The sequence below is a fragment of the Chinchilla lanigera genome, unplaced genomic scaffold (assembly GCF_000276665.1).
Source record: "Chinchilla lanigera isolate Chin_1 unplaced genomic scaffold, ChiLan1.0 scaffold00020, whole genome shotgun sequence".
NCBI lineage: Eukaryota > Metazoa > Chordata > Mammalia > Rodentia > Chinchillidae > Chinchilla > Chinchilla lanigera.
In genome coordinates this window covers 11,911,906-11,938,040 of record NW_004955421.1, presented here as the reverse complement: position 1 = coordinate 11,938,040, position 26,135 = coordinate 11,911,906, and the positions used below count along the sequence as shown (strand labels likewise).

Below are 26,135 nucleotides of genomic sequence, written 5' to 3'. Positions count from 1 at the left end.
TGACAGGGTGCTGAGTCTTGTCAGCTCTATGTCCTGTATTCGTCCTTTCCCATAACTCACTCTGTTATAAGAGTTGTTCCCTCATCCTGACTCTTCTGAATAGTAGTGCAGTGAACATGGACGCAGAGGTCTCTTCTGCACCATGACGTCATTTCCTTTGTATTCATAACCAGAAATGGGATTGCTGTATCCTCTGGCAGTTCCTGATGCCTCTTACAATCTAGATGAAATCTACTCACTGTTCCACAGGAAAATCAGTGTTCACTTCCTTTTCTAGTCCAGTGAACATACATTTGCGTAATAGTCCCTCCCTTCAACTTCTACTGCACTGAAATCCTGTTCTCAGCTCTGGGTCTCTCAGTTTCTGTCTTTCTTTATTCTGGCTATCATCCAAGAGTAGAATTCATTTTTAAACTGTGCCCCAAAATAATGCACCAGATGAAATAAGACTTCACATAGACTTGTTTATATTAAAAACTGTGGTAACTTGGTAGAATAGAAGTGTGTTGGCACAAGAAAATCACAAACATTTTCAGGAGAGTAGATTTTGTAAGGGCCTTTTGGCGTTCTGTATGCTGATTTTGCACTTATTTCTATTTACTCCAGTGAATCATGGGGAATACAGACAGATCACTTGGTTCTCTGAAAGATAACTTAGCCACTGAAAACATGATAAGTTACAAAGTTCAAATGGGCAATTTTTCCTAAATCAGATTCTCCATTAATATTTACTTTTCTGATTTTTAATTAACTAAATATCACTGACATGGTTACTTATTTTTCCCAAGTTGTTTTGATTTTAAATAAGTACATTTGAGGGGCTGGGGATTTAGCTCAGCGGCAAAGTGCCTGCCTGGCAAGCACAAGGTCATGAGTTCGGTTCCCGGTACCGGAGAAAAACCAACTAAATAAGTACATTTGTTTGAAAGGACATACTCTTTATTATACTGCATCTATAAAGATCTTTAAAAACCAAAACATATTGATGAAAACTTAAAGATATTCATTTACCTATCACCTAAGTGCATCGCTTATAAAACCCATACCCATCTTACATATTGGTGATATCTCTTTTGCTTCTGCTTACCTCTCAGGGTTACTCTAAGCATGTTAAAAAGGTGGAGTTATGGAAAAGAATGGGATTTCCTTCGACCCCCATCTTCAAAATGAACATGCATATCAAGGTCCTTATCAGTGAACCTAATTCCCCTCGGGACTGTACTGGAGAAAGCTGAAATGGAAATGCAGATTGCAGCTGTGATTCCAATGATTTTGCTTAGAGCAAAACGTTCTGAAGGAAAAGCAACGTATTTAGCAGTAGTCTTGAAGTCATTTTGCCTAGTTCCAGATGCAGACATTCTTGCAAATTAACATCAGCAGGATAAAAGCTCTAGTAACTCAGAAATTTGTCAGGGGAAGGTCCTTAAAATTGTTCTCATTCCATGCTCCTTCAGTGAACAAGAGCAGTCACACATTTAGACAGGGGTTCTGACACATTGCCTATAAAATTCTGGCTTTTGTATTTTATGTAGGTTGCAGATTTTGAGATCTCATTTTCTAATTAAACCCTCATAGTGAATAAAAGAGACTATTAGGAGCTCTGAGAGAAAGGCTATGGTTTGCATAATGGTTTACATTACCACCTGTACCAAAGGGCCTGCAGTTTCACTCCACAGAAAGCACTCCCATTTACTTCACTGAGAGTCACAAAGTAGATGCACAGGGCAGTATGAATGCAGTTGTTCTTAGAAAGGTATGGGTCTGTCACTGGGATGTGGGACAGTTTCCCTCTAGAGGTGTTTTCTAGATATTTGTGTCCTGAACAAAGAATTTGAGTTCCCAAAGCATCTTTTGTGAGACTCAAGTATTACTAAACAAACCTTTCCAGCAGAAGTAGCATCAGTGCCTTCTTCTGCTTTTCTTCCTAGTGCTGTCCATACCTTATGACTCGCTGAACCCTTAGAGAGAAAAGTGGAGAGTCCTCCCCGGCCCCACCAAGAGATACAACCAGCTGCTTGAGCAAACAGTACACTTCTAAGGGATCAGGCTGGTGTCCCCTTGGGGCTCTCTTAGACAACAAACTCTTACAAGATCAAAGTGGTACCCCACCCCAGGGCATCCCTTAGATCATGGTGGAGCTTCCACATGGGTTCTCTTATACATCAGAGAAATAATATCTGTTACATTTATCCCAATAATAATAAGAAAAAAACCTCTGGTACTTTCTTTAAGGCAGTATAGAAACCTCTTTTTCAGCAGAGATTAAAAAGAAAAAAAAACCTCTAAAAGTTCAAAGTACAAGTATACTCAAAACCACTGGATTTGCTGTTCCTTTGTTCTGCTCAGGCCCTCAGACATATATTTCTAAATTACCTGAATTCATGTTAGAAGAAACAAGAAGATCCACCTCTATTCAAAAGAAAAGGGAGGAGGCCCGTATATTTCTTAAAACTGTACACTTAGCTTTTATCTAAAAGAGTGAAATTGCCTGGTGACCAGGAGGTCAGTTGAAAGAAGGCAAGAAAAAAAAAAAAAAAAAAAGAAAAGGGCAAACAAACATGGAAGAACCATGTGATCAATCAGCATGATCCACCCGAATTGCCAGCAAATATGTCAAAATCCATGTGGCTGTGGCTGACCCAGAAGATGAACCAAAATGCTCATCAAACATGGGAGAATCTATGTGACTAACTCATGCGCTGAACCGAAATGGCCAGCAAATATGGTGGACCTGTATGACTAACCCACCTGAACCAAAACAGCCACTAAATATGGCAGAAAGGTATAGTAGGATGAAACAAGACCCCCCAAAAGTAACTCACTAGTGATACACAGAAATAAAAGGTCACTTGGGGAAAAGCACAGATGAGAATTTGACCACAAAAAGCAGAACACTGGGGTAGGCAGCTAATCAAGCAGGACACAGGTTACCAATAATTATTTTTCCCAAAAGACTGAGAAAGCTTAGCAAAGTGCCATGAAGAACCAAAACATGAGACCAAAAACTATATTAAACTCTAGGTCTCCCCTGCAGAACCTGAACAGTCTGTTCTCTGCCTAGGTCAATAATAGGCTCTCCAGTAGCTCTTGTGGCAATGAGTGACTGATGTGGAGAAGAGAAGAAAGAAAAGAGGAGACAGACTTGAGATGGACTCGTGGGCCTCTGACTAGCTGAGAAAAACACAGAGGCCGTATGCTTTCCCTCCCTGTTGTACACGGTGGGACACACTGGGAAACTGTTCCCAAAGCTACAGGAAAGCTTCCTGAATTCCCCAGCTTCCCGTAATTTTCACCACTCCCTCACTCCCTGCCTCTGCCTGATAACCAAAAAGGACTTGAGCCCTCTGACAGATGAAAGTCCATCTTGGGAAAGAAGGGACAACAAAGGATTGGAGCTTTCCGTTGAGGGAGAGGGAAAGAAAGAAAACAAAAACAATAACAAATTCACACACAAAAAAGCTAAACCAGTCCTTGTTAGTCAAAGATTTTATAGACAGAGAAACAAAACTCTGCCCCCAAAGCCTTAGCTAGTCCTGGCTGACTTTCTCAAAATATTTTACTGGGTTCTGGGGTGTTGTGCATGTTCTCGAGAGTTGTTCCTAGGTATTTTCTGTCCTGAACAAAAATTGGTTAAGACAAGCACAAAAGGCAGCAATGTTTTTCATTTATTAAAGGTAGGAAAAGAAACATGCTCTGCAGAGTGACTGTGTACAAACTAAAAGGAGGAAAAGAAACTCACTCTTCTGGTGACAGCAGTTCACTGTGAAAGAGAGAATACAGTGGCCAAGAGCTCAGTGGCAGATGTGATTTGTAACCCCCGCTCCTCAGAATAAAATTAAGGATAAGCTGCCCTATCCAAAACCTGCTTTTGTGGGGCTGGGGATTTAGCTCAGCGGCAAAGCGCCTGCCTGGCAAGCGCAAGGTCGTGAGTTCGGTTCCCGGTACCAGAGAAAAACCAAAAAAAAAAAAAAAACAAAACCTGCTTTTGAGTTCTTGCAAGAGTAATTAAAGAAAGCATCTCTGATTGACTACAAGTTCAGGGCTTTGGGAAATACTCTTCCCGTGTGTCCTGGAACTCTGTATTTGACAGTTCATGCCCATTCGCCCAGTCAGTTTACCATGTCCTAATCTCTGGCCTCAGGGCCACCTAATTTTCTAACAAAATCATTACCACCAACCCTTTTGGTGATGACCTGACAGTAGAGCTAACCACAGATGATCCCTTGATATATCCCCTCAGTCCTTGGGAGGCCAGGGATCAGCCTGTCCTTTTTGGTCACCACGTGAGGAGACTTAAGTACAAAGGAGCAAATCATGCTCACTGCTTTTCAAGAAATAGAAATTTGGGGGCTGGTAATGTAGGGTACTGGTAGAATACATGCTTAGCCTGTGTTACTGAGGAGGTCCTAGGTTAAATCACAGGAATGAAAAGGGTAAGAGAGAAAGGAAGAAGAAAGAGGGAGAGTGTGGGGCTAGAGAGAGAGAAAGAGAAAGAGAGAGACAGAGAGAGAGGAGCTCACTTTGTGGCCCCATTTCCATCCCCCTTACTATTCCCCCACACCCTGCTGCCCATCTCTCCACAGTGGGTGGAGTAGTGTGCTAGACCACTGAACATGTTTCTGGGGTCAAAGCTGGGTGTAAGACCTTCTCCAGCTCCCTTTTAGCTCTGTTGCCTTGCACAAATTGCTTAACCTTGCTGAATATTAGTGTATTCACTTATACAATAGGACTCACAAGGTACTCACATCTCATAATGTTTATGAAATTCCAAGAACTGAGAAGCAGCTCAGTAAGAGTCCCCTTTTGCTTAAGCTGGAAAGCCTTTCACTACACCTTTCTATTGTTTTAACTATTGTCGTCACATATTTAAACTCAAATCTAAAAAGCACCCCCTATTTTTTTTAATTAGCCCCTTTAGAGTCCACAGTAGTAACAAGGTATACATTTTCCCTCTGCCATTCAGGGTTTTCTTAACTGAATCTTCAAATACTCATTTCAAAACAAAGACACATTGCTGACACACTCAGCTGAGTCCATATCCTCCCACGTGTGGTAGCACTTCTTTGCTTCCCTGAGGATTTGGTCTCTTTGGGTACTCCACTTTGTGCACTTCAGCGATATTTCTATCATTCATTCATCACAGGGTGCACAAATAGCCCTGAGAAATCTCTTCAGAGATTATTGACTTAAGAGTTGGTGACACCGTCCTCCTTCAAAAACCTAAGATGAGAAAATGAGTGTTTGCCAAAAGGCAAAATCCAGGACCATGAAGAAGCAGTGCAACCTAGAATTTTTCTGACTGACAAAACACCAAGCCAAGAGGTCATGCATGCCTCCAACTGGGCTGGATCTTTCTGGGCCATGGGATTCGGTGATCCTCAATCTAACAATTTGTGTCAAGTTGGTGAAACATTCTCGGAAATAAAACACAACATGATGTGGCAGTGCTTAGGATACAGCTCGCATACTTTTGACTTTAGGCTCTTTTCCATTTATTCTCAAGCATTTAGGCTGCCTGCTGGATATACAGAAAAAGAAGGCAAACCCAGTCTTCAAAAGAATATGCATAGTTACATCTTCTGACAGAGATAAAAGCTGAGGAAAAAAAAAACCCTAAAAATTCTAAACACACTAATTTTGGCAGTATGTAGTTATGTCATTAATAGTGGACTTAAAGCCCCTCACATTCTATATTTTGTGCTTAGTACCTTAGTACACTTTACAAACAGCATATAATTTCTTTAAGGCAGGAACTATTGTAAGTTGCATTGGTTCACCATAATAGTAGAGAAAACTAAAGTAGAAAGAGACTAATGAATCTGCCGGCAGCAGCATCCACTACATGGCAAAATTTACATTTGAACACACATTCTTTGACCCTAAACCTACGCTTTGAACATTTTGTTCCATCTCTAAACTTCTTTGAAAGTTATTAGTTGTTTGTTTAATTTATTTGTACCACTATATTGTTTGTTTTCCTTTCTGAAACATCAAAGAAGTCGAATGTTCTACTTAAGTAATCTGGCATTTTAAGCTATCCTGTACTTTATAAATTACATTATTCCTGTCTGTTTCTTTTCTCCACCTTTAACTATAGAGAATATTCAAAATCAGTGATCAAGTCTGGACATAGCCCAGGTCTAGTGCTTGAGTACTTGTTTTACTTTTTCTTTCTTCTTTTTTTTTTTGGTGGGCATAAGTGTCATTTTGTCAGAAAAATGAGTCCATTATAGAAAAACATATCCCAATCCTATGTACATAACTGAGCAATTGGATCTTTCATAGTCAGTTATTTGTTCTATTTATTAGATGTTTATCTCTGTGAATATGAAGATATTGAAAAGAAAAGAATGTTTCAACCATCTCTTTTATTTTCCTATTTTTAAGTGCCATAAGATAATTGTTCTCAGTGAACTGAGCATTCCCAGGAAAACAAGATACAATTCACTTTCTCTCTATTTATCTATGAATTTTTATAAAAATGTTTTACATTGAAAAAAAAGAAGAGTTCTAACTGAGATTATAAGTGGGTTTGACATCAGACTCTCTTAAAATAGTTTCTTACTTCCTATGTGGCTATTAGCATTCTAAATTTATGTCTAATATCAAGATTTAGAAATTGCTTCTTTTACAGGATTTGACAGTAGCATTGTGCATTATTAGTTTATGTCATGTTATGTTACAGAGTTATGGTAGGAAACACAATAATATTGTGAACACTGAGTATATAGCATCCAAAAAACAATAGCAGAAAATTAAACTGTTGTAAGGAGAGATATTTTTATATGCCACTTAATAAAATCCTGGCAAAATTAATAGAACTGAGACCCTCTCCTTCATCAAAACCACACAAAAAATAGTAACAAGGACAAATTTGGTGCTTTGCAGTGGTTCTCTTCTAAAGAGAGAAACACAGAGAGCGATGCATTCAGAGCAAGTGTGCTATACTGTTTAGAGATTAATGAAGATTCCTTTCAATCTGAGAGTTGCACAAATTATATCTGGGGTATCTGTGAGTCTGATACAGAGCTAGGGACTTTTTCTTGGTGTCTTTCACCAGTTCATTTCGCTGGGCAAGGTATCTGCATTCGCTTGCCCAGCAAAATGTTTTTGCCTTAGGCCAAAACAAAGCGTGGACCTTCAACCTGGGACTAGCGTTGTACAGATGAACAAGTGCTCCGGAGTCCTGTTTACTCCAGCGCTAGCTTCAGCACTGAAGCTTCTTCTTAGAAAGGGTTCTCAGAGGAGGAAAATAGTATTTGATTGCTCGAAAGCAGGAAGCAAGGGAAAATAAATCTTAAAAGTTTAACATCAAATCGAATGTCATCCAAGAGATGAATAACTGAAATTGCTTCTCAGGCATAAAGAAATAAACTAGGCGATGTCTCCAGAGTAGGGACAGACTGTAGAGTCTCTGGGAGAAGCACTAGGGGAAGCAGTGGAACCTGGGGGCAGCGTACACACTTTAGAGCATTACTGTTTAGATTAAACTTTTATTTGCTTTCCTTGTGACCCTCTGTGAGTTTGTTAGTTAATTTCTGAGCGATAATAAGAGACAGAATAACTGAACTACTTTTGCAGAGGAAACTGGAGGCGGGGCTGGGGATTTAGCTCAGCAGCAAAGCGCCTGCCTGGAAAGCGCAAGGTCGTGAGTTCGGTTCCCGGTACCAGAAAAAACAAAACAAAACAAAACAAAACAAAACAACAACAACAAAAAAAAAAAAAACAGAGGAAACTGGAGGATTGATTTTCCCTTTCATCTGAAAGAGAGGATGATAGTGAGAGGCCTTGGAAGAGAAAGAACTGCGATGAGCACAGAAGGGGAAAGGCTGAAGCACTTTCATATGTGCTATGTATCTCACATGTGCTTTTAAAGTTTGAGTTGCTTCTTACTAAATCAGTGAAAGTGCTACAGGCACAGGGTATGCTGAAGGCATAAAGAAAGCATAGGGATGCTGAAGTAAAGGGCTGGGTTCCATGTTTTCAGTCACAGGAAGCTGGAGATGTGTCAAGAAACAAACACAGACACAAATGAGGATTCAGAGGAGCAAATAGAACTGTTTCTAACAGCTACAAGCGCAGACCAGGGGTGGGGATTTAGCTCAGCGGCACAGCGCCTGACCAGCAAGTGCAAGATTGTGAGTTCAATCCCCAGTACCGGAAAAAAAAAAAAAAATATGACCACAGACTTCTTCCTGTCACTAAGGAATTTGTACAACTCTGGAAAGACATTGGACTATCATTTGTTCCTTTCTTTAATCAACAAGTGGCAGTTTGTGTCAATTCCATATCTTGGGAAAAGGAGATTTCACTTTACTCCTAGACAGAAGCACAACCTGGTGCTAGAGAGTGTGACCTCTGGTACCAGATTGTCTTGATCCCTGGAAACTCTGGCCTTCGGTCTGTGAGCAGTTCCTCATGAGCCTCAGTGTCCTCTTCTGCTTAGTGTGCATGACCCTGACACCTGCATAACAAGGCTGTTGTGACGGTTCCCCAAAAGTCCTTATCATTTTTTTTTGTACACGTTTGCCGTACATGTCTTCTGTGGAGTTGGAATGAAATAGAAAAAAAGGAAAGCATCAAAGGTTCACTGGAGAGGGTAAGGGAGGGAAGGGAAAGGGGATGAAAAAAGGAAATAAGATGTGTTATGTACACGTACCAACTTCCCACAAGAAATGTAGATATTATATATCACACTCATGTAGTGATAAACTAAAAAATAAGTCCTTATAAAATGTCTGGCCCTCTGGCGGGGGATATAGCTCAGTGGCATAAGGGCTTACCTGGCAAGCGCAAGGTCATGAGTTTGATCCTGGGTACCGCAAAAAAAAAAAAAAAGTCTAACCGTCGATAGCTATTTCTGATATACAAAAAAAAAAGTAAAACAAGAAGACTTAAAACTTGAAAGTGAAGTATTTTACAGAGTATTATTGAAAGATTCAGTTAATATTATTACTCTGAGTTTTAATAGCTTGCCTGCCCCATGTGTGCTTCCAGCGTGCACATTTTCCTGATGTATTAATATTTTTCTTATTCCCAAATTTTCAAGTGCTGTCTTCTCGGTCCTGGCTGGTGGATGGTAGGTACTCATGGCTTCCTCCCAAGCTTTGGAAAGTTGGCACACCACTGGCCCTTATCTGTGTTCAGGGTTGGCACTACCAAGCATAACCTCTTAATGTGATCCTTAGGCCTTGGCAACAAATACACAGTTTTCTTGTTTTAATTAAGCTGAGATTCAGTCTTACATGTGACAGCTGCAAAAATGTACTCTCCTTACAATTAGATTATTGCCCTACTTAGCATTGCCTGGACTTAAATTTTAAGTACATTTTGTGGCCCTTGCCCCTCCCCTGTACCTTCGTTGCTTCAGGAGAGAGCATATGGCCCAGTAATTCTTTAAAGCTCATTTTATGGACCATTCTCAGGCACTTCCTGCTGGCCTTTGGAAGAGAGCCTTGTTTGTGACTGCATTTTTGCTTATGCTCCTGCCAAATGCTTCCTCCAAAACCAGCAATAAAACCACAGGACCCGATAAGCTGTGGTCATCAGAATGGCTTAATGAGAGAAACCTCAACAATGGAGGTCTTTAACAGCCACCAGCACTGCAGGAATTATACCGTGAGCACAAGGACAGCCTGGGCAGGTCACCTTTGTGGTTTATGGGAATATCTCCAAATATTATAGAATTTGAGACCATCTGAGGGAAAGATCTCACACTAAGCTATTTTCTCCTAAGCAAAAGCGAATAGGACAAAAATAGAAACTGGTGGTTCTCTCTGACCTCTCCTTATAGAAGAATAAATCTCAAACAGAGTAAACAGAGCGTTTGTTGGGTGTTCATATGGCTATTTACTTCCTCAGAACTTGCCTCAAAAATCTATCTGAATCAAATCATGGTTCTAGTTAGCAGAAAGGTAGTTTAAATATAGACTGGACACGGAAAAACTGTTATTGAAAATGTATTCACGTGACAGCACTCTTGGTTTGAATAGGCAAAATTATATCTTGTTTGTGGTCTATGTGCTATTAAAACAGTTTTAAAATCTGGATTATTAATTCCTGTGCACGAGTAACATTTTGAAATGACTATGTTTTGATAGCTAACAGGACTTGTGTGACTTTTGAGAAGAGTTGATTTCTTTTCATGTCAGCTCGTAGAAACCCTATTGTAATCATAACAAGCACAGAGAAATTATGCTGCAAATGGATGCTATTTAAGCGGAAGTGAACACAGAATATATTAAACTATCAGTGGCCTTATCAACACTGTGTTCTGATGACTTCTGATTAATGCTGAAAACATGATTGATGTTGCTGGACTGTGGAGCACTGATAATGTGACATTGAGGGAATTCACTCCAAAGCTCCTTAAATTCATAGAATCATTCAATTTCTCATTACTCCTTTGTGACAGTGTTTGTTTTTGTGGCCATTAAAAAGTAATGACAATTTAATGGGAGCTTTCAAAACTAATAGTTAAAAAAAACTACTCTTAAAATTTGTTAGGGTGATTTTTCTTAGGGAGTCATATTTAAACTGATATAAGCCCAAGTTATAAAACACAAGTCAAGGCAATAGTTACTTTATTTATGCTATTTTTGTAGCATTAAGGATTCAGCTCAGGGCCTCATGTATGCTGTGCAAGTTTTCTACAGGTGAATTATGTCCCCGGTCCCAATAATTTTTATTGGGGGCATTAACAAAATAAACACGATGAGCCAATTCAGTTTTCCTGGAACCAAAGAAGAAAGGAAGCATATTTGATTAAACATACTTTGTGGAACATTTCAGGGATGGCAGGTTCTGAATTAGTATAAAGCTAATGATTACTGGTTGAGAACAGGTAGAGAGAAGGAAGGTATAGTTAGGGATAAGTTGAGTCCATCCTGGTGAAATATTTTTATTATTAAAACTAGAAAATAGATGATTCACTAAATGTAAATATGTTGTGTATCTGGGTACACTGTGTTACTTTACATGGATAGACAAGCAGTTTGTCTAAAAGAACACTTATTTGGGAAATAATGTAGCGAGGAGACAAACTGGATGCTTCAAATAGAATCATCCACCCATTAAAAAAAAAAAATTCTAGCCCTAGAATGGGTTATTTAACTTGTATTTTTAGATTAGTGTATTTGTGCTTATTATCAGTCAGAGGGAACATAATGGTTGGCCTTCTCCACTTGGAATGTTATAACCATAATAATTGCTGCTATGCAGTGTTCCATTCCAGGCTGTCCTCCAGATATTTAAAATTAATTATTTCACTTAATCCCACAAGATCTCTGCTAAAGGAGAGTATTCCTTTTGTCCTCTACCTTCTCAAATGGCTTACCCAGTACTCTATCAATTTCATTGAAAAATTTGACACCACTGCTCAAAACATTCTCTTAATCAGCATTAATGGGGTGCAGCCCACAGTCTCTTGGTAGGTATATTTATTTCCCTGATTCCTCATTCCTTATGTGGTACATCCCCTGGGGTCTGGCAACTTTGTAATAATTTTATGTGCTGAGTCATCACTTTTTTTTAATTTGATCACTTATAACTGTATAGCCCAAACCGCTTTATGTTCTTTCAAGTCTCATTTCCTATTCATTACCAATTCCAAAGAGTTTGCATGCCTGTGATCTCTTGTCTTCATCTACTATCTAGTCTTCAATTCATCAATATGTTCTTCCCAGAACTCTGCTGGAATTATTTTGCCAAGATCACATATGACTAATAACTTTTTTCTGTGCACATCTTATTCTCCTCTTATTTCTTGTTTCCCCTGTATTTATTTTCCCTCTCGGCCCTGCCCTCATGTATCAGCAGTTCCTTACTTTCAAATAGTCAAGATTTTCAGCGTTTAGTCTCTTCATTGTGTTGCCTATGGTAAAAATTCATATGATTTTACATTTAGTTTATATGCTGATAAGTCCCATTTGTTTAAGTCCTGACCTTTTCTCTCCTCTGTGATTCAGGAGCAGACATTTCATAGTCTTTTTGACATCATCAGGTTGCTCATGGGTAATATGAATTTAAGATATCAAAATAGAACTCTTGTATTCCTCCAAATAGTACCAAAAACTTATTCTATTGTACCACAAGAAGGTTGTTCAAAATAAGCCTAAGTACACACACATATAATATATGTGCTTTATAAAGTTTTAAAAAACATAGTATAAGCACAGGTCTTATAATCTCCACTTTTGTATCTCCCATCCATTGCTTTGAGATAAACAATGCAAATACTTTTTAACAATTCATTCTATAACTTTTCTACGCCAATTTAATGAGATGGTCTTGTTTATATTTTTCTTTAATAATAGTGTAACAACCCAGAAATATTCAGCAGTATTTTTTCTTAACAGTATGACACTGTTGGACATGGTGGCATATGACTGTAATTCCAGCATTAGGGAGGCTGAAGCAGGAGGACATCCACAAGGTTGAGACCAGCATGGGCTATATAGCAAGATCACATCTGAAAATCAAAAGTAGAAAAAAACAGTATGACATTAAGAACCTTCTAAATCAATCTTTTTTTATTAATACCTTATTTTTTTGAGGACACTGTAATCAATACATGTTCTAGATATCATTCAACTATTTACACTGATATATTTTTAGGCTATCAGTTTGTCTCAAATTATTGTATTTCTACAATACTTGTAGGGTATCTGTATATCTAATATAGTCCACATGTTACAACAATCCAAAATGAGGTAGGCATCATAGTACATGACTATAATCCCAGCAGTTTGGGAAACTGAGGTAGAAGAATATCAAGTTCAAGCCCAGCCTGGGTAATTTAACAATGTAATGATAGCCTGCCTCAACTTACAAAAACAAAAACACAATGTTTTATTTTATTAAAGAATAAAAGTTCTGAGGATGTAAAGTGATATAAAGCAATGCAAAGGCCATTGGTTTGATTTCCAATACAGAAAACACAAACAAACAAAAAAAAAACCACCAGTGTCTACCCATTACTTGCATCTCATTGAATTTTTGTCCACTGTGCACCAACAACATTGGCTTCTTTTCAAGACTGAAATTTCCCTGCATGTTCCACATTCAGAGTTTTAGTCCTGCTTTCTGTTTTCCCTGCCCCCAATCTGCACTGCATGGTTGTCTTTCACATCCGTGAGATCTTTCCTCTTTCTTTACAGTATACCTTAGGATAAAGATTCAACTGCTATAATAAAGAAACCCCAAAATAAATGTTTCAAATAAATTTTGGATCTATTGTGGTTCTGCTGCGTGCAGTCACTTAAGGACCCAGGCTCTTGGTGCCTCTTTAGTGCTCAGGGAGTGGTGCCAACAACTCTCCATTCATTGGCAATCCAGATGATGGTAGAGATGGATAGATGGGCAACATTAAAATCTGTGGAAATGCCCTTCCAAAAACTAAGAGAGAGAAGCTACATTGTTTCTGCCTGCCATGTTTACATACACAGTAAAAACTCTGGGGAATATAACTGTAGACACATACCCTTTACTTACATGTCCACAGTTATGGAAGGCTGGGGCACAGAGCTTCACAGGCAAAATCCTTCAGAACAGTTTTCACCATATGTGAACAATATATTTATTATTAAATGAATCTTCTAGTCTATTAGATAGCAAGCACAGTAAGAGAAAGACACATACTTGCTTTACTTAACAAATATATCTTGCTGTTTAATAACATTCCTGTGTTCCAATAATTTGAATGCATAATTTGAATGAATAAAAAGATTTTACAGGTTTTACCCAAACATTCTTGGAAGATGAATGACATCTTTCAGGGATGTAAATTTATACTTTAGATGGATGGCTCATCAAGATAGTTACTAAGCTTTCCTCTAATTCTGTATGTCTAGTATTCTTTGATCTAGGAAACTGCAACATTCCAAGTAAGATCCAGAAGCAAATTTGTGAAAGAGTGATCCACAAAAAATAGAAAAAATACTTATGTCTTGTTGATTTTATAACATGGAGATTTTTCCATCACATTCCTAAATCTTAAATTCTCACAGACGCCATCTCTTCCCATCAAAATGGAAACCATTAACCCAAGATGTTAGAAGACTATAACAAACTTGCCACATACCTTTTAAAAAAAAAAATCACACCTTTTCTGGATAGGAAGAGTACTTACTGGGGTTAAAGGATTTCCTACAGGGCTAAAAACTGAGTGAATAAGTAAACAGACAGTAAGTAATATTAGCAAATGCTTCCATCATATATTGAGTTTAATTATGTTAAAAAGAAAGTTGGAAAGGAATGCAAAACTTTGAAAATGGAATTCAATACAAGTAAATTGATCATCAACATCTTCCAGTCAGCCACATATGAGTATCTATTACCCATTGTAATAAGAAAAGTGTTCCAGATTTTATGTTTTTTCTTTTGCAAAGTAACTAATTCTAAACTGTTTTTTATTTTCCAAGATATTGAAGACTTTGAAACCAAAACAAGAAGCACAGTGTCCGTTCGAGAAGGTCAAGGCGTGGTGCTTCTCTGCGGCCCACCACCGCATTTTGGAGGTATGGGAAGGGTCACCCATGAGATGCCTTTTGTGTGGGACCTTGAGATTAAAGGAGGTGTCTTCGTTACTTTCTCGTTGCTGGGACAGATACCTGACACTCATAAGTTAAAGGAGGAAAGGTTCATTCTAGTTCACATTTTTTTAGAGGTTTCCATCTGTCATTTACTGGGTCTAAGGTAAGGCAGGATGGCAGAGGAGAAACACTATGTAGCTTGGCCAGCAGTAATCAAGGCAGGAGGAAGGACACTCTCTTTATATAGCATATGAAATATATTATATGTTATATATTATGTATCCTTGCAGGTCACAACCATAATGACCCATTTCTTTCCACCAGGCTTCATTTCCCAACATCACACCCAGCTACAAACCTATCAGTGTACTAATCCAGTATCACCTGCCTACCAGTCAGTAACCTCTCAGAAGCCCCACCTATGAGCACTTGGGACTTTGGGGGAACATCCAGATATAAATGATCATAGGAGAGATATCCGGTCTTAGAACCTATAATATCTGTTTATACAATCAAAGGAAACATAAGTTCTCTTAAAATTCATCTACTGCATGCAACCAATCCTACATTCAAATATTTTTGTTTGAAAATATTTATTCAAGCAACTACTCAACAAATATATCATGAATGAGATAAACATGACAGGGTAAAAAGTGCTGGTGTTGAAACTTTGTTTTGACACTGACCGCTGCTGTAATCTGGTGCTGTGACACATAGTCCATGGTGAGGGACAATTTGCTTAATCCCCTTCAAGGCTCACTTGCTTCATCTGCTGATTAAAGAAAATAACTCATGTTTATATTTACTACCATTACATAAGTTAAATGAGCAACATTGTACATATTGATTAATATAACAGTCCGTACTTCAGTAAAAAAAGAAACTCAAAGTTGTTAGTTTATTTTTATTATTGGACTCTATGCTAAGCAAATTCCAACACTGCTCTCAGCAACATCAAATTAACCCTTTAACTGGAAGCAAATTTAGGGTAGCATCAAATCAGAGTATCCCATAGCAGTAGTTAAAATGAAACAATAAATGACAACTTGTTTGGAAGGGTCTAGATTGGCTAATTAGTCTATGGCCAGAGACCCAAAATCCCTGCTGACTATTATTTCCTGAGGATTACATTTGTTTTCCAAATCCCAAATGGATATGGTAAAGTTGGTAATGATTCTCAACTTGGATGTGCAGGTGGCCTCTTTCATTTTGTACATTACATTGTACTTATTATATTATAGAAAGTTTAATAATAATAGAAAAATACAGACTGTAAATCTATATATTTTACTTTTATTAATGTATCAAATTATTTCAACCATTAAGATATATATTATTATAATCATTCCCTTCCAAGTCTACTACATCGAGATAGAGAGAGGTATATAACTGGTTCAGGGTCACAAAGCTAAGTGTGCAATGGAACCAGGATTGAAACCCAGGCAGACAAATTCCCAGACACTCAGCTCTTAGCCACCATTGTTTTGTTGCCATTGACATCTACTCTAGAATGGGAAGTTTCAAAATAGTTAAGATAGATGTTTGAACACAAACCAAATCTCATGTATGAGCTTTTAAAAAATTAAAACATTTTTTCTATCATCGTTTACACTTTTATACATCCTCATGCCATACATGTACTAAAATGACAAAAAAGTACTAATTAGAAGCTAACAATATATTATTCTTCTGATTATTATACCATTATGCTCCCTTGAATTGTTACAGGCATTCCAGGCCTTTCAATGCTATCATGAAATAAAATAGTGCCCTTGCAGAGCACGCAAAAATGCTGAGGATTGTAGCTGTTGCTTTTTTTTTTAACCTTATGGAAAATTATTTTCCAGTGCCATAATTTAGAACGATGAAAAAGCAAGTCCTTATATCAATCTATCAATTTTATGCATTAATATTGATGTTTTTTCCAACTTTTTTCTTTAATCAAGGATATCAGAAATATAAGATATTTACAAATACATTACATATGTTTAAAATAAGAAAAGCAGTTAAGTAAGAGAAAATTTTCATGTCGCCTTCTAATATTAAAGGATATATTCATCATTGAAAGCATAAAGCCTTCATTATATTTGTGCCCCTGAGATTAATGACATGAAATTAAGTCACAGATGTATAAACACTATCTTGAATTAAGAATTTTTTAACTGAATATTCCTCATGCATGAGAGCAATGCAGATTTACCTAATACAGTTTTCATTACATCCTAGGTAGCACTTCACATGATTCTACTTAAGATATTTGTCAATATTGATGAATTCCAAATTCTAATAACTTTCATCCTGAGTAGTTTCAAGATATACCAAGGTTATCTCCATCTCAATGAAGGGAACAGGGATACAGCAGCATTATTCTTTTGTTTTCTGTTGATCTCCTAGGTAAAAACTGAAAGGAGTATTAATAGACACACTTTGAACTCATTATATAAATAATGATCAGTACTGAGAGGGAGAATCTTTTAAGAGTAAGAGTTATTGATTTATATAATTTGCATGGGCAGGCTCTATAAGGACTTCCCATTTATTTTTGCATTCCTGTTATTCTAATAATTAGGAATAATTTTAAAATAAAGAAATTTAACTCAGATGATTAAGTGAAGTAGTTACTTGTTAGTAAATAAAGGCAAGATTCCAACCAAAGTCTTCCGCACTTCAAAAAAAAAATTATTTTGGTAGAAGATTCTAGAGTTAATGTTAAAGTTCATGTAGTTAATCAGTTCGAACACTCTCAATTTGCTTATGAACCTGAGAGTGCCTTTAACTGGCTCATTTTTTTTTTCCTGTCTCACTTCCTTTGTGAAGGTGAATAGTGCAAAAACTTCAAAATAAGAGGAGATAGGGTATGTCAAAAGTTCAGGGAAGGTAGACCTGAATTCTCTGCTTAGAGAATGATAAAATCAGGTGCCAGAATACATTTCTGGAGAGTTCAGGGAAGAATCCACTTCCAAAATCATTTAAGCTGCTGGTGTAATTTAGTTTCATGGTTTGAAGGACTAGGTTCCCATTTTAATTATGGCTGACTGTAGGTGCCCATTTTAATGGTGGCAGACTGTTGATGTTGACTGTCAGCTTCTAAAGTTTGCCCAAAATTCTTTCTACGTGGCCCCATCAAAGCCAGAAAGAGAATCTTCAAATTTCTCTTGCTGGAAGAACCCATCTCTTGTAAGGGCTCACTTGATTAAATCATCTCAACCAAAGGTAACATCATTTTATTCTTGTCAAATGTACCATCTTCTCTAATCCTTGGGAGTGAGATATTCTATTCACAAGTCCCACCCACACACACGTGAAGGGCATGGGTCATTGAATATCACCATGGAATTTTATCAACTACGATATCTTTTGAAGTTTTTCTTTTTTCTATTTTTAGTCTTTTTTACAGGCTCCATACTTTCTCCCACATATGGCTATCACAAAGATAGAAATATACACTCAAAATAATGAGGGAAAATGGGGTTAGAATTGCAGCCTGGACCAAAAATTAGCATGGCCAAATTATTTTTAAGTCTCATGTGTAAATATTGATACTGCGTTTCATAAAGAAAAGGATCACAGACTCCACAATGATAGAAAAATGTAAAGGCTGAAATTTTTACAATTTGGAAATTTGCATACCCATTCAGCAGCAGTGGCCCTCAACAGCAGCTCTGAGCAAAGGAGAAATTTTAGTTAACTTTATATTATCAGAACTACCAGAGTTCATTAGGCATTCTCTATAGTATTTTTACAAAAATACATGTGAAAAGTTTCCTGACAAGGCAAGCCTAAAATACATGTCATTGTGTTTCATAAAGATACCTTGTATGCTTTTACACAGAGAATGGGTCATGCCAATACTTTATAGAAAGGTAAGAAATGTGATCAGTATGGCTGGATCCTATCAAGTTATGTACTAAAGAAGGGTTCTAGGTCCAAAAACAAAACATGGATATGCCTAGATGGATTTCCTATGTAGCTGGTTTCAATTCAATGAAATGAAGCAGTCATTGTAAACCAAGATAAACAGGTACTGTTATAGAGCTGTGATTTTTTTTTTCTGGATACACAAAAGGAAGCTACTCTTTAGTGCAGAATTTTAAATGGATGTTTCCAACCAAATTTTAGCAGTAACCCTGGATGCTGATATGCTACCTCTCTAGGGATAGATGGAGAATTTTATGGGTAAAAGCTCCATAGTAAAAAAAAAAAAAGCCAGAAATCTTACCAGTCCTAGTGTGCTACATTTATAACTTAGAAAGTGACATTTGCATGTGGACTGGGAACCAGTCTTTCTATTCTGAGGAAGGGGCTACCTCACTTCCTTTGATCCTATTTCCTAGTAGGAGATGGTATCTGAGTTAGTTGACCTTCCATTACTACAACAAATACGTGCAAGATAGTCAACTTATAAAGAGAAAAGGTTCATTTTGGCTTATACTTTTAGATTTTTGAATTTCTATTCAGGCAGACCCATTGTCTCTAAGCCTGCAGTGGGGGTTTCAGTTGGCTAACGCCAAGATCATATTGAAGAGCAGAATTGTTCACCTTCTGGCTGGGGAGTAAAAGAGAGAAAATATAGAGTCCTTCTATGCCCTTCCAGGGGAGGCCTACAGTGACCTAACACATCTCTGTTGGGCACATCTCCCAGTAGAACCAAACTGCAAACCAAGCCTTTAGCCCCTGGACCTGTGGGGGACATTTCAGATTCCCACTATAGCAGCCTCTATGATGATAACCGAATCTCTCCCTTTAGGGCTGGACTCTGCCTTGTTCACATCTTTCCGAAAACTTAAACTTCAAAATACTTCAGAAACATACAGATTTAACCAAAAGGTTTTTGGAGAGAGCAGAGAGGGACACAATATGCATTGCTATTCCACACTAGACATCTCTTTCTAATCTCTGCAACTCTCTTATTTGGAGACTATCGCTTCCTCTCCCAGTCTCCAACAAACTTGTCTATCGTCCATCATTTTCTTCCCCTCCATTTAGATATTGATATCAGAAAAATTCATTTTTTATGTCAGGGTCTTGGTTCTTGACAGAACCAAAAGTTGGTAGTTAGGCAACTACTTCTACTTTGTCATGAAGAGATCTATGCCACTCTCTCTCTGCACAGACACATGTATTAATACAAAATATTTGACTTATTAATTTTGCATCACTGTGTTTAACTAAACATGTAACTATATGCAGAAAGGTCTTTTCACTATGGATTCTCACTCACCTTAAGTGTGAACTGTTCTTAAAAGTTCAGTCACTTGTAACAAAGAGTGACATGCTTGCTGTGACTTCATTTCTTAAATTTACTCTCGAGAATAGACCACAGCAGGAAAAGACCATAAGGCATTAAAAAGTGATCACAGTAATTTAGATGAGAGATAATTTTGGCCTGAACCAGGAAGACAACAAAGGTTAGGAACTCAACTTCAGTGTATGTTAGAAGGCATATCTGAAGTACTTTCCTGAACTATCAGATGTGTATTGTAAGAAAAAAAGAGGAGTAAAGAATAACTTCAAGGTTTTGGGACTGAGCAACTGGAAATTGTAATGTTCTTCGTTAGTGACCTAGTGAAGGTAAAGCAGGTTTTATGGTTAGAGATATCAGAAAATTATTTTAGGAGATTTTAACCAGCAGATACCAAAGATATAAAAGAATTATGATATTGAGAAGCAGCTGGATTGCATGCCTAAGGAGAAAGATGTGCTTTGAAGACCTAATTTAGAACTCACGATGTATACATAGTATTTAATATCTTACAGTTGGGTAAGTTAATAAGTACCTACTATGTTCTGGGCTCTCACGTCAGCAATCTATCTACCTCATTTGATATTTTTTGAGAAATACTTCACTTTAAAAAATGGAATAATCATGTTAAATATGTTACTGTTATCTTGATCATGATCCTGTGACTGCAGTTCATTGGATCCTGTCTAAACATCGCTGTATTTATCTACTGCCTAATTTGTTCCGGTATAATCTAGCCCAGAACAGGGCTAACAATGTAGTTCAATGGCAGAGTACTTGCTTACTATATGGAAGCTCCTGGGCTCAATCCTTAGTGCCACCAAAGAAAATGGAAAGGAAAGTATAATTTCAACCAGATATTCAGTGGGTCTTAAATATAGTATAAAAAGCAATGGCAGGAGCTTTCCTTTCTATTGGAGAATATGTGAGCATCACCCAGAGAAGAACATTGATTTGCCTAACATTGATGTACAGGGTTACAGTCAGCAAGTTTATGACTCTTTCCATTCTTTGTAACTTACCAAAATTCCAGAGTTCAGTTCTTTCGGTCTCACATACCACTCCCCTCTTCCACACTTCACTCCTGGTGCACTATTTTCCTTGCTTTCCTGCTCTCCTGCTATGACCCCTATCATTGCAGAATCCAGAATTTTGGAACGTTGGTACCATTCACAATTTAGGGGCACTCATTGTCACGAAACGCCGCACTATGTTCTGTTAAAATGTTTTAGCAGCCTCCTTGGCCTCTTCCCACTACATGTAGTAGCACCGTCTTCCCACATTGTGATAATGCTGACAGAAATTTCCATATATACCCTGGTAAACAAAACCATGCCTGGCTGAGTGCAGGACTCTCTCGCATTTGTTGTGTTAAGCTCATTCATAAAGGATGGGAAATGGAAAGAAAAAAAGTCTAGTTCTTCTGTATTTACACCCCATGACTTTCTCAGTCTTCCTTAGAATTAACTGGATCTTTCCCAGAATTTAATCTAAACGTGGCTGGGCTGTGTTTTTATTTTTTCTCCAGATATGGCCCACCAGTGAACAATCAGTTCTCAAACTATTTAGAACTTAACAATAATTAGAAATTAGAGGGGCTCTACTTATTATTTGGAGACCCCAAAGATCTCCATCTTCATGATTCCAAACAAAAGCTGTTCAGATCAGAAGAGAGCTAATAAAATCAAGTCAAGCAGCATTTGTGGTGCAAATAGAAAGGCAAACAGAAGTAGATTTTAAAGGTGTCAGGCAGTTTTCCGGGTTTCATCATAAAATGCTTAGCATGGTATTAGTGACTTAACCCTGGAACTATTGTTCTTAGATTACGTTTTACCATTGCACTTGCATCACCATGATTTACCACCCAGGAAATGGTTACATTTAGCCTTGGAGCACCACACAACAATGGCTGTAAAGTATACTTATCCTCGAATATCCCAAAGGGGGATGTATTCACTAAATCTGAGCAGAATACTTCAGATTCTTTATTCTGCTCATTTATTTTCTACTTCAAGACATATGCTACTCATTTTGAGATCTGTTCTGTAGTACTGTATCATTATTATTCACTTTGATATGAAATACTTCTCTTCCAAGAAACTACATCCCATACAATGGTATATTTGCATCTATCTTTTGTGTTTGTGTTTTAACTATCACAGTACAGGGCATAAGACTGTAAAAGATGTCAAAACATAATAATGTTTTGGAGAAAATAGGATTTTTTATATGCTTGAGGAAATAGCAGACAGAGTCTTCAACTGCTGACCTCAGACCTGCCATTTCTAGTAATTGTAGAGGGCGGTGTCAATGAGAAATTCCAGAGGGCTGGGGAAGGACTGACTATCATTCAGCTCTAATGTTACTGCTGAATCATCACGGGGAAAGTGCATCAAAATCATGAATAACAGATAAATGTCATAGAGAAAATATATAAAAATGCAATGGTTTCAACCTAAGAGGCTCATGAATTATACATTTAATTAAGAAAAGGCAAATGGGAAGGTTTTTAAAACTTCGAATTTGGGAGGTAGTTTTTTCTTTCACCATTAAGCATACACAGATCAAGCCGGGCAGTGGCTGATGATGGCAGAGAAAAGATAAAAGCTTCCGCTGCAGGCCGGACATCTGGATGAATGAAGAGTCAGCCCTGGGGGAGAAGGAAGCAGGGCAGGGTGAGAAGGACAACGGCAGGCAGGACTTTCTGCTTAACCTCTTTGGCAGTTCACACACTGACAAGAAAGTGCAGTAGGGCTGTCATCCCAGGGCTGCTGAAAGCGTTCTTTCCCTCTGCTTGTTCGCTTGTGAAATGAAGAGGTAACAATGGCTCATCTCTCATCTCCCTGCTGGCCTGGGGAGGATAAATCTATGCCGTAAACAACATTGCCTTCTCCAGGTTCCAACACCATACGCAATGGGATAAACAGATGGTTTCCATGCAAAATCCAGAGTGTTCTTCTTACAGTACGGTTATGCCGAAGAGATTGCGTTTCCCCATTTATATAAGTGGATTTCAAAGTGTAGTTCCACACTCCAGAATCAGAACCCCAGGAAATTCGTCATTCATGAATATTTCTTGGTTCCTCCTCACACCTACTGGAAAGATACTCTGAAGATGAAGGTGGGAGTTTTGTCTTTTTATTTCTGTTTTTGCTTTTGCTCTTGCTTTTCAAGTACTGGAGATCAAATACAGGGCCTTCATAATGAGCTAATTCTCAATAACACTCCCTACAGTACCCTTTTCTGTTTGTTTTAAGACAGGTTTTCACCGTGTAGTTCAAACTGGTCTTGAATTCACTATGTAGTTCAGGCTGGCCTCCAACTTACACTGATCCTCCTGCTTCAGCCTTCTCCATTCTGAAATCACAGGTGTGCACCACCACAAATGACTCTGAGCCCCTCTCCCTTTGATTTTGAGACAGACTCTCTATATCGCTAAGTTGCCCAGGCTGGCATCAAATTTGGGATCTTCCTGTCTCCGCCTGCCAGAGTACTAGAGTTACAGAACTGAAGTTTGTATTTTAATAAGTCCTTATTAAGATTCTAATACACAGCAAAGTTTCTATAACCTTTGCCTTAAACAGGTCTATTTTAGTGGGAAGAATTACTTCCACAAGATTGCATGTGTGCTTGATTCCCTGATGATGCCCTCGGTAAATCTTTTAGAGTAATTTAAAGTGGTAGATTAAACTTTTACCTCAGGAGATTCTTGGGACTTGGGACATAGGACAGGCACTGTTCATGGTGCAGGCAATGGGTGGTGGGACTTTTTTTCTGTGATTGTGAGTTGGACTGGATACACAGAGAATAAGAGAGAATGGAAGGAAGTCTAAGGGTGAGAAAGAGAACCAAAAATTAAAAAGTGACATACAAAAAGAAGATCAATTGCAGATACATAGAAAAGTAGAAAGGTAGTGTTAGGGAAAGGGTAAGGAATTTGACTTCTAAACTGTCTACATTTATTTTGTTCATCTTTCACATATGAAAAATATGATTTAGGGGTATTGCCTGTATACTCTAGTTACAATACCCACTGGTGTTTAATGGATGTATTTGTAAAAGTTTATTAAGTACATGCAACAACGGTATGGAGCTGGAAACAAAAGATCTTTTCAAATTTACAAATTTTATATACAATTGCTTATTTCTGGAGTAGATTCTTCCAACTGAGTCTAAGTATTCCACTATTGAAAAAGGATACACCACATGTAGGAACAGATTGGAAAGTTTAGTAGCTAAGATAAAAATGAATTCACAAGGGAGAGAATAAAATTACAGTTTTAGCCTGCAAAGATTATAGGCTGGAGAGTACAAAGGTTTCTTGGACACTAGTGACAACCTGTAATTTCCTTTCAGTGAAAGGGGTTACAGTAGATTTCAGAGAGCTAATGCCTACTCTTCTCCCCAAAAGGCCTTCAATAAGGATCTCTAAACTGAGACACGGCCCTGGGAATTGGTTCAAGATTATCTTTGTTTTGCAAAATGCTCAAGAGGTGAAGAGGCAATGACAACAGGGCAATCTGAACTATATTTTGCCCTTCTTTTATAGTGAGGAAAAATTTACTATTCAGAGAATTCTCTGCTTTCAGACAAATCTTTTGAGCATCTCTTTGATGAATACAGAGCAACAGGCTGAGATGTGCAGCAGCAAAGGACATTAGTAAAGAAACTTGGAAGGAAGAAACTACCAGGAATGATGAAAGACCCCATTACAGACTAATGAAAGACAATGAAGAGGCGATACCTGAGAACAGGATGAGAATGCCAGAGAACATACTTGAATACAAAAGATGGATAACAGTAATGTGTACATGGCCTATAAGCATAGACTCTTAGGGAGATTAAAGAAATATTGATGGAACCCATGGCCTCTGCAGAATGCTCAACTCTGCAGGCTGCTCCTCACCAACTTCACAACTGTAGATTCCACATCCCAACTCAGCCACCCCCAAGTTAGAGCTGGTTCTGTATTATTTCCCCCCTGCATGCACAGGACAGCAGAAGTTCCCGCCAAACAACAGACCTGTTCCTGAACAAGGCAAAAGTCTGCAATAGGAGATTCAGCAAGGCTGACTAGAAGAAAAGTCACATCACAGAAGCTGAGGAAAGATCCACTGACAAGGAATGATCTGAAAGACCCAACATGGATGAGCAGAGGAGCAGCCAAGTCAGAGAGATTCAAACAACATCAGTGAGAAACACAAAGGAAAGAGGACAAGATGGTGGACCAGTGAGTACCAGCAGATTGGCTTCTCCAGGGCAAATGTCTGAAGTCTGGAGTGGGAGACAGAGGGAAGAATGTGAGTCTGATTCCTGAGCGAACTTCAGTGGTAAGGGGCGGTGAGTCTGTGCATTCCAAGGCCCCAGGACAAAGCTGCACAATCCAGGTGTGGGCTGCAGGACATTGTAGAAAAAGGCTGGGAGTTTGAACTTCAGTGCCAGAGCAGCCCCCTGGTGGCTCCATACTGCCAAGGCCCCAGCTGATGAGGAAAAGATTGTCACTGAAGACTGTCAGCAGCTAGAGAACAGATTGAGGTGAGTTCCACTGAAAAGCAGAGACTGGTGATCACAGATACAAGAGCAGAAATCAGGCACAAGATTCCACCTGAGTTTACCCAGGATTGGAAGCTCATGCTGGCATTATATTCTCACTGCTAAAGGGAGACCCAAAACAGGGGCTTATGGTATGTTATTTCTCAACTAGCCCTGACAGACATCCCTGAAATGGATTTGCCTCTTACTGCTGTAATTAAATTGACTACATAGGAAAAATACTGACTCAGTGGACAATTTAATCCCAGTGAGCTTCTCTGCCTAATCGACCATGACACCAAAGGAGAGGGACAGCAAGAGTTCATAACCCAAGAACTCAGACTGGATCAAACTGCAAAAATGCCTGCAACCTGGCTGAAAGAGGTCCTGAATTCGAGCTAGCTCAAGTTTTGCAGTCGAAGGATCATATTTGGAACAAGAAGAGACTCTGAATAGCTAAATAATTTGGGACAATAAGAGAAAAGTAGGAGGCATAGAAAAACCAAGCTTCAAGCTATATTGCAGAGCAATAATAATAAAAATGGCATGGCATTCGAACAAAAACAGACACATGGATCCCTAGAACAGAACTGAGGATACACAAATCTCCCCAGACATATTCAACTATTTGATCCTCAACAAAGGGCCAAAAAGAAAGAAACATAGACTACTCAACAAATGGTGTTGGGAAAACTGGATATGTTTGTAGAGGAATGCAACTGGATTTCTATCTCTCATCATGTACTAAATGGAAATCAAAATGGATCAAATATCTAAATATTAAAATGGAAACATTAAACCTCTGGAAGATAAAATAGGCAAAACACTTC

The 26,135-nt window shown here is 38.2% G+C and overlaps 1 protein-coding gene across 2 annotated transcripts in view; it reads left to right on the top strand.

The window, feature by feature from the left end:
• The window catches only part of Cntn6 (contactin 6), a 314,084-nt gene that overhangs the window by 173,313 nt on the left and 114,636 nt on the right, over nt 1–26,135 (top strand). For both annotated transcript variants that reach the window (XM_005383756.1, XM_005383755.1), the window contains exon 5: nt 14,421–14,516. In XM_005383756.1, coding sequence (XP_005383813.1) covers nt 14,421–14,516 — 96 coding nt within the window. The remainder of the gene's footprint in view (nt 1–14,420; nt 14,517–26,135) is intronic.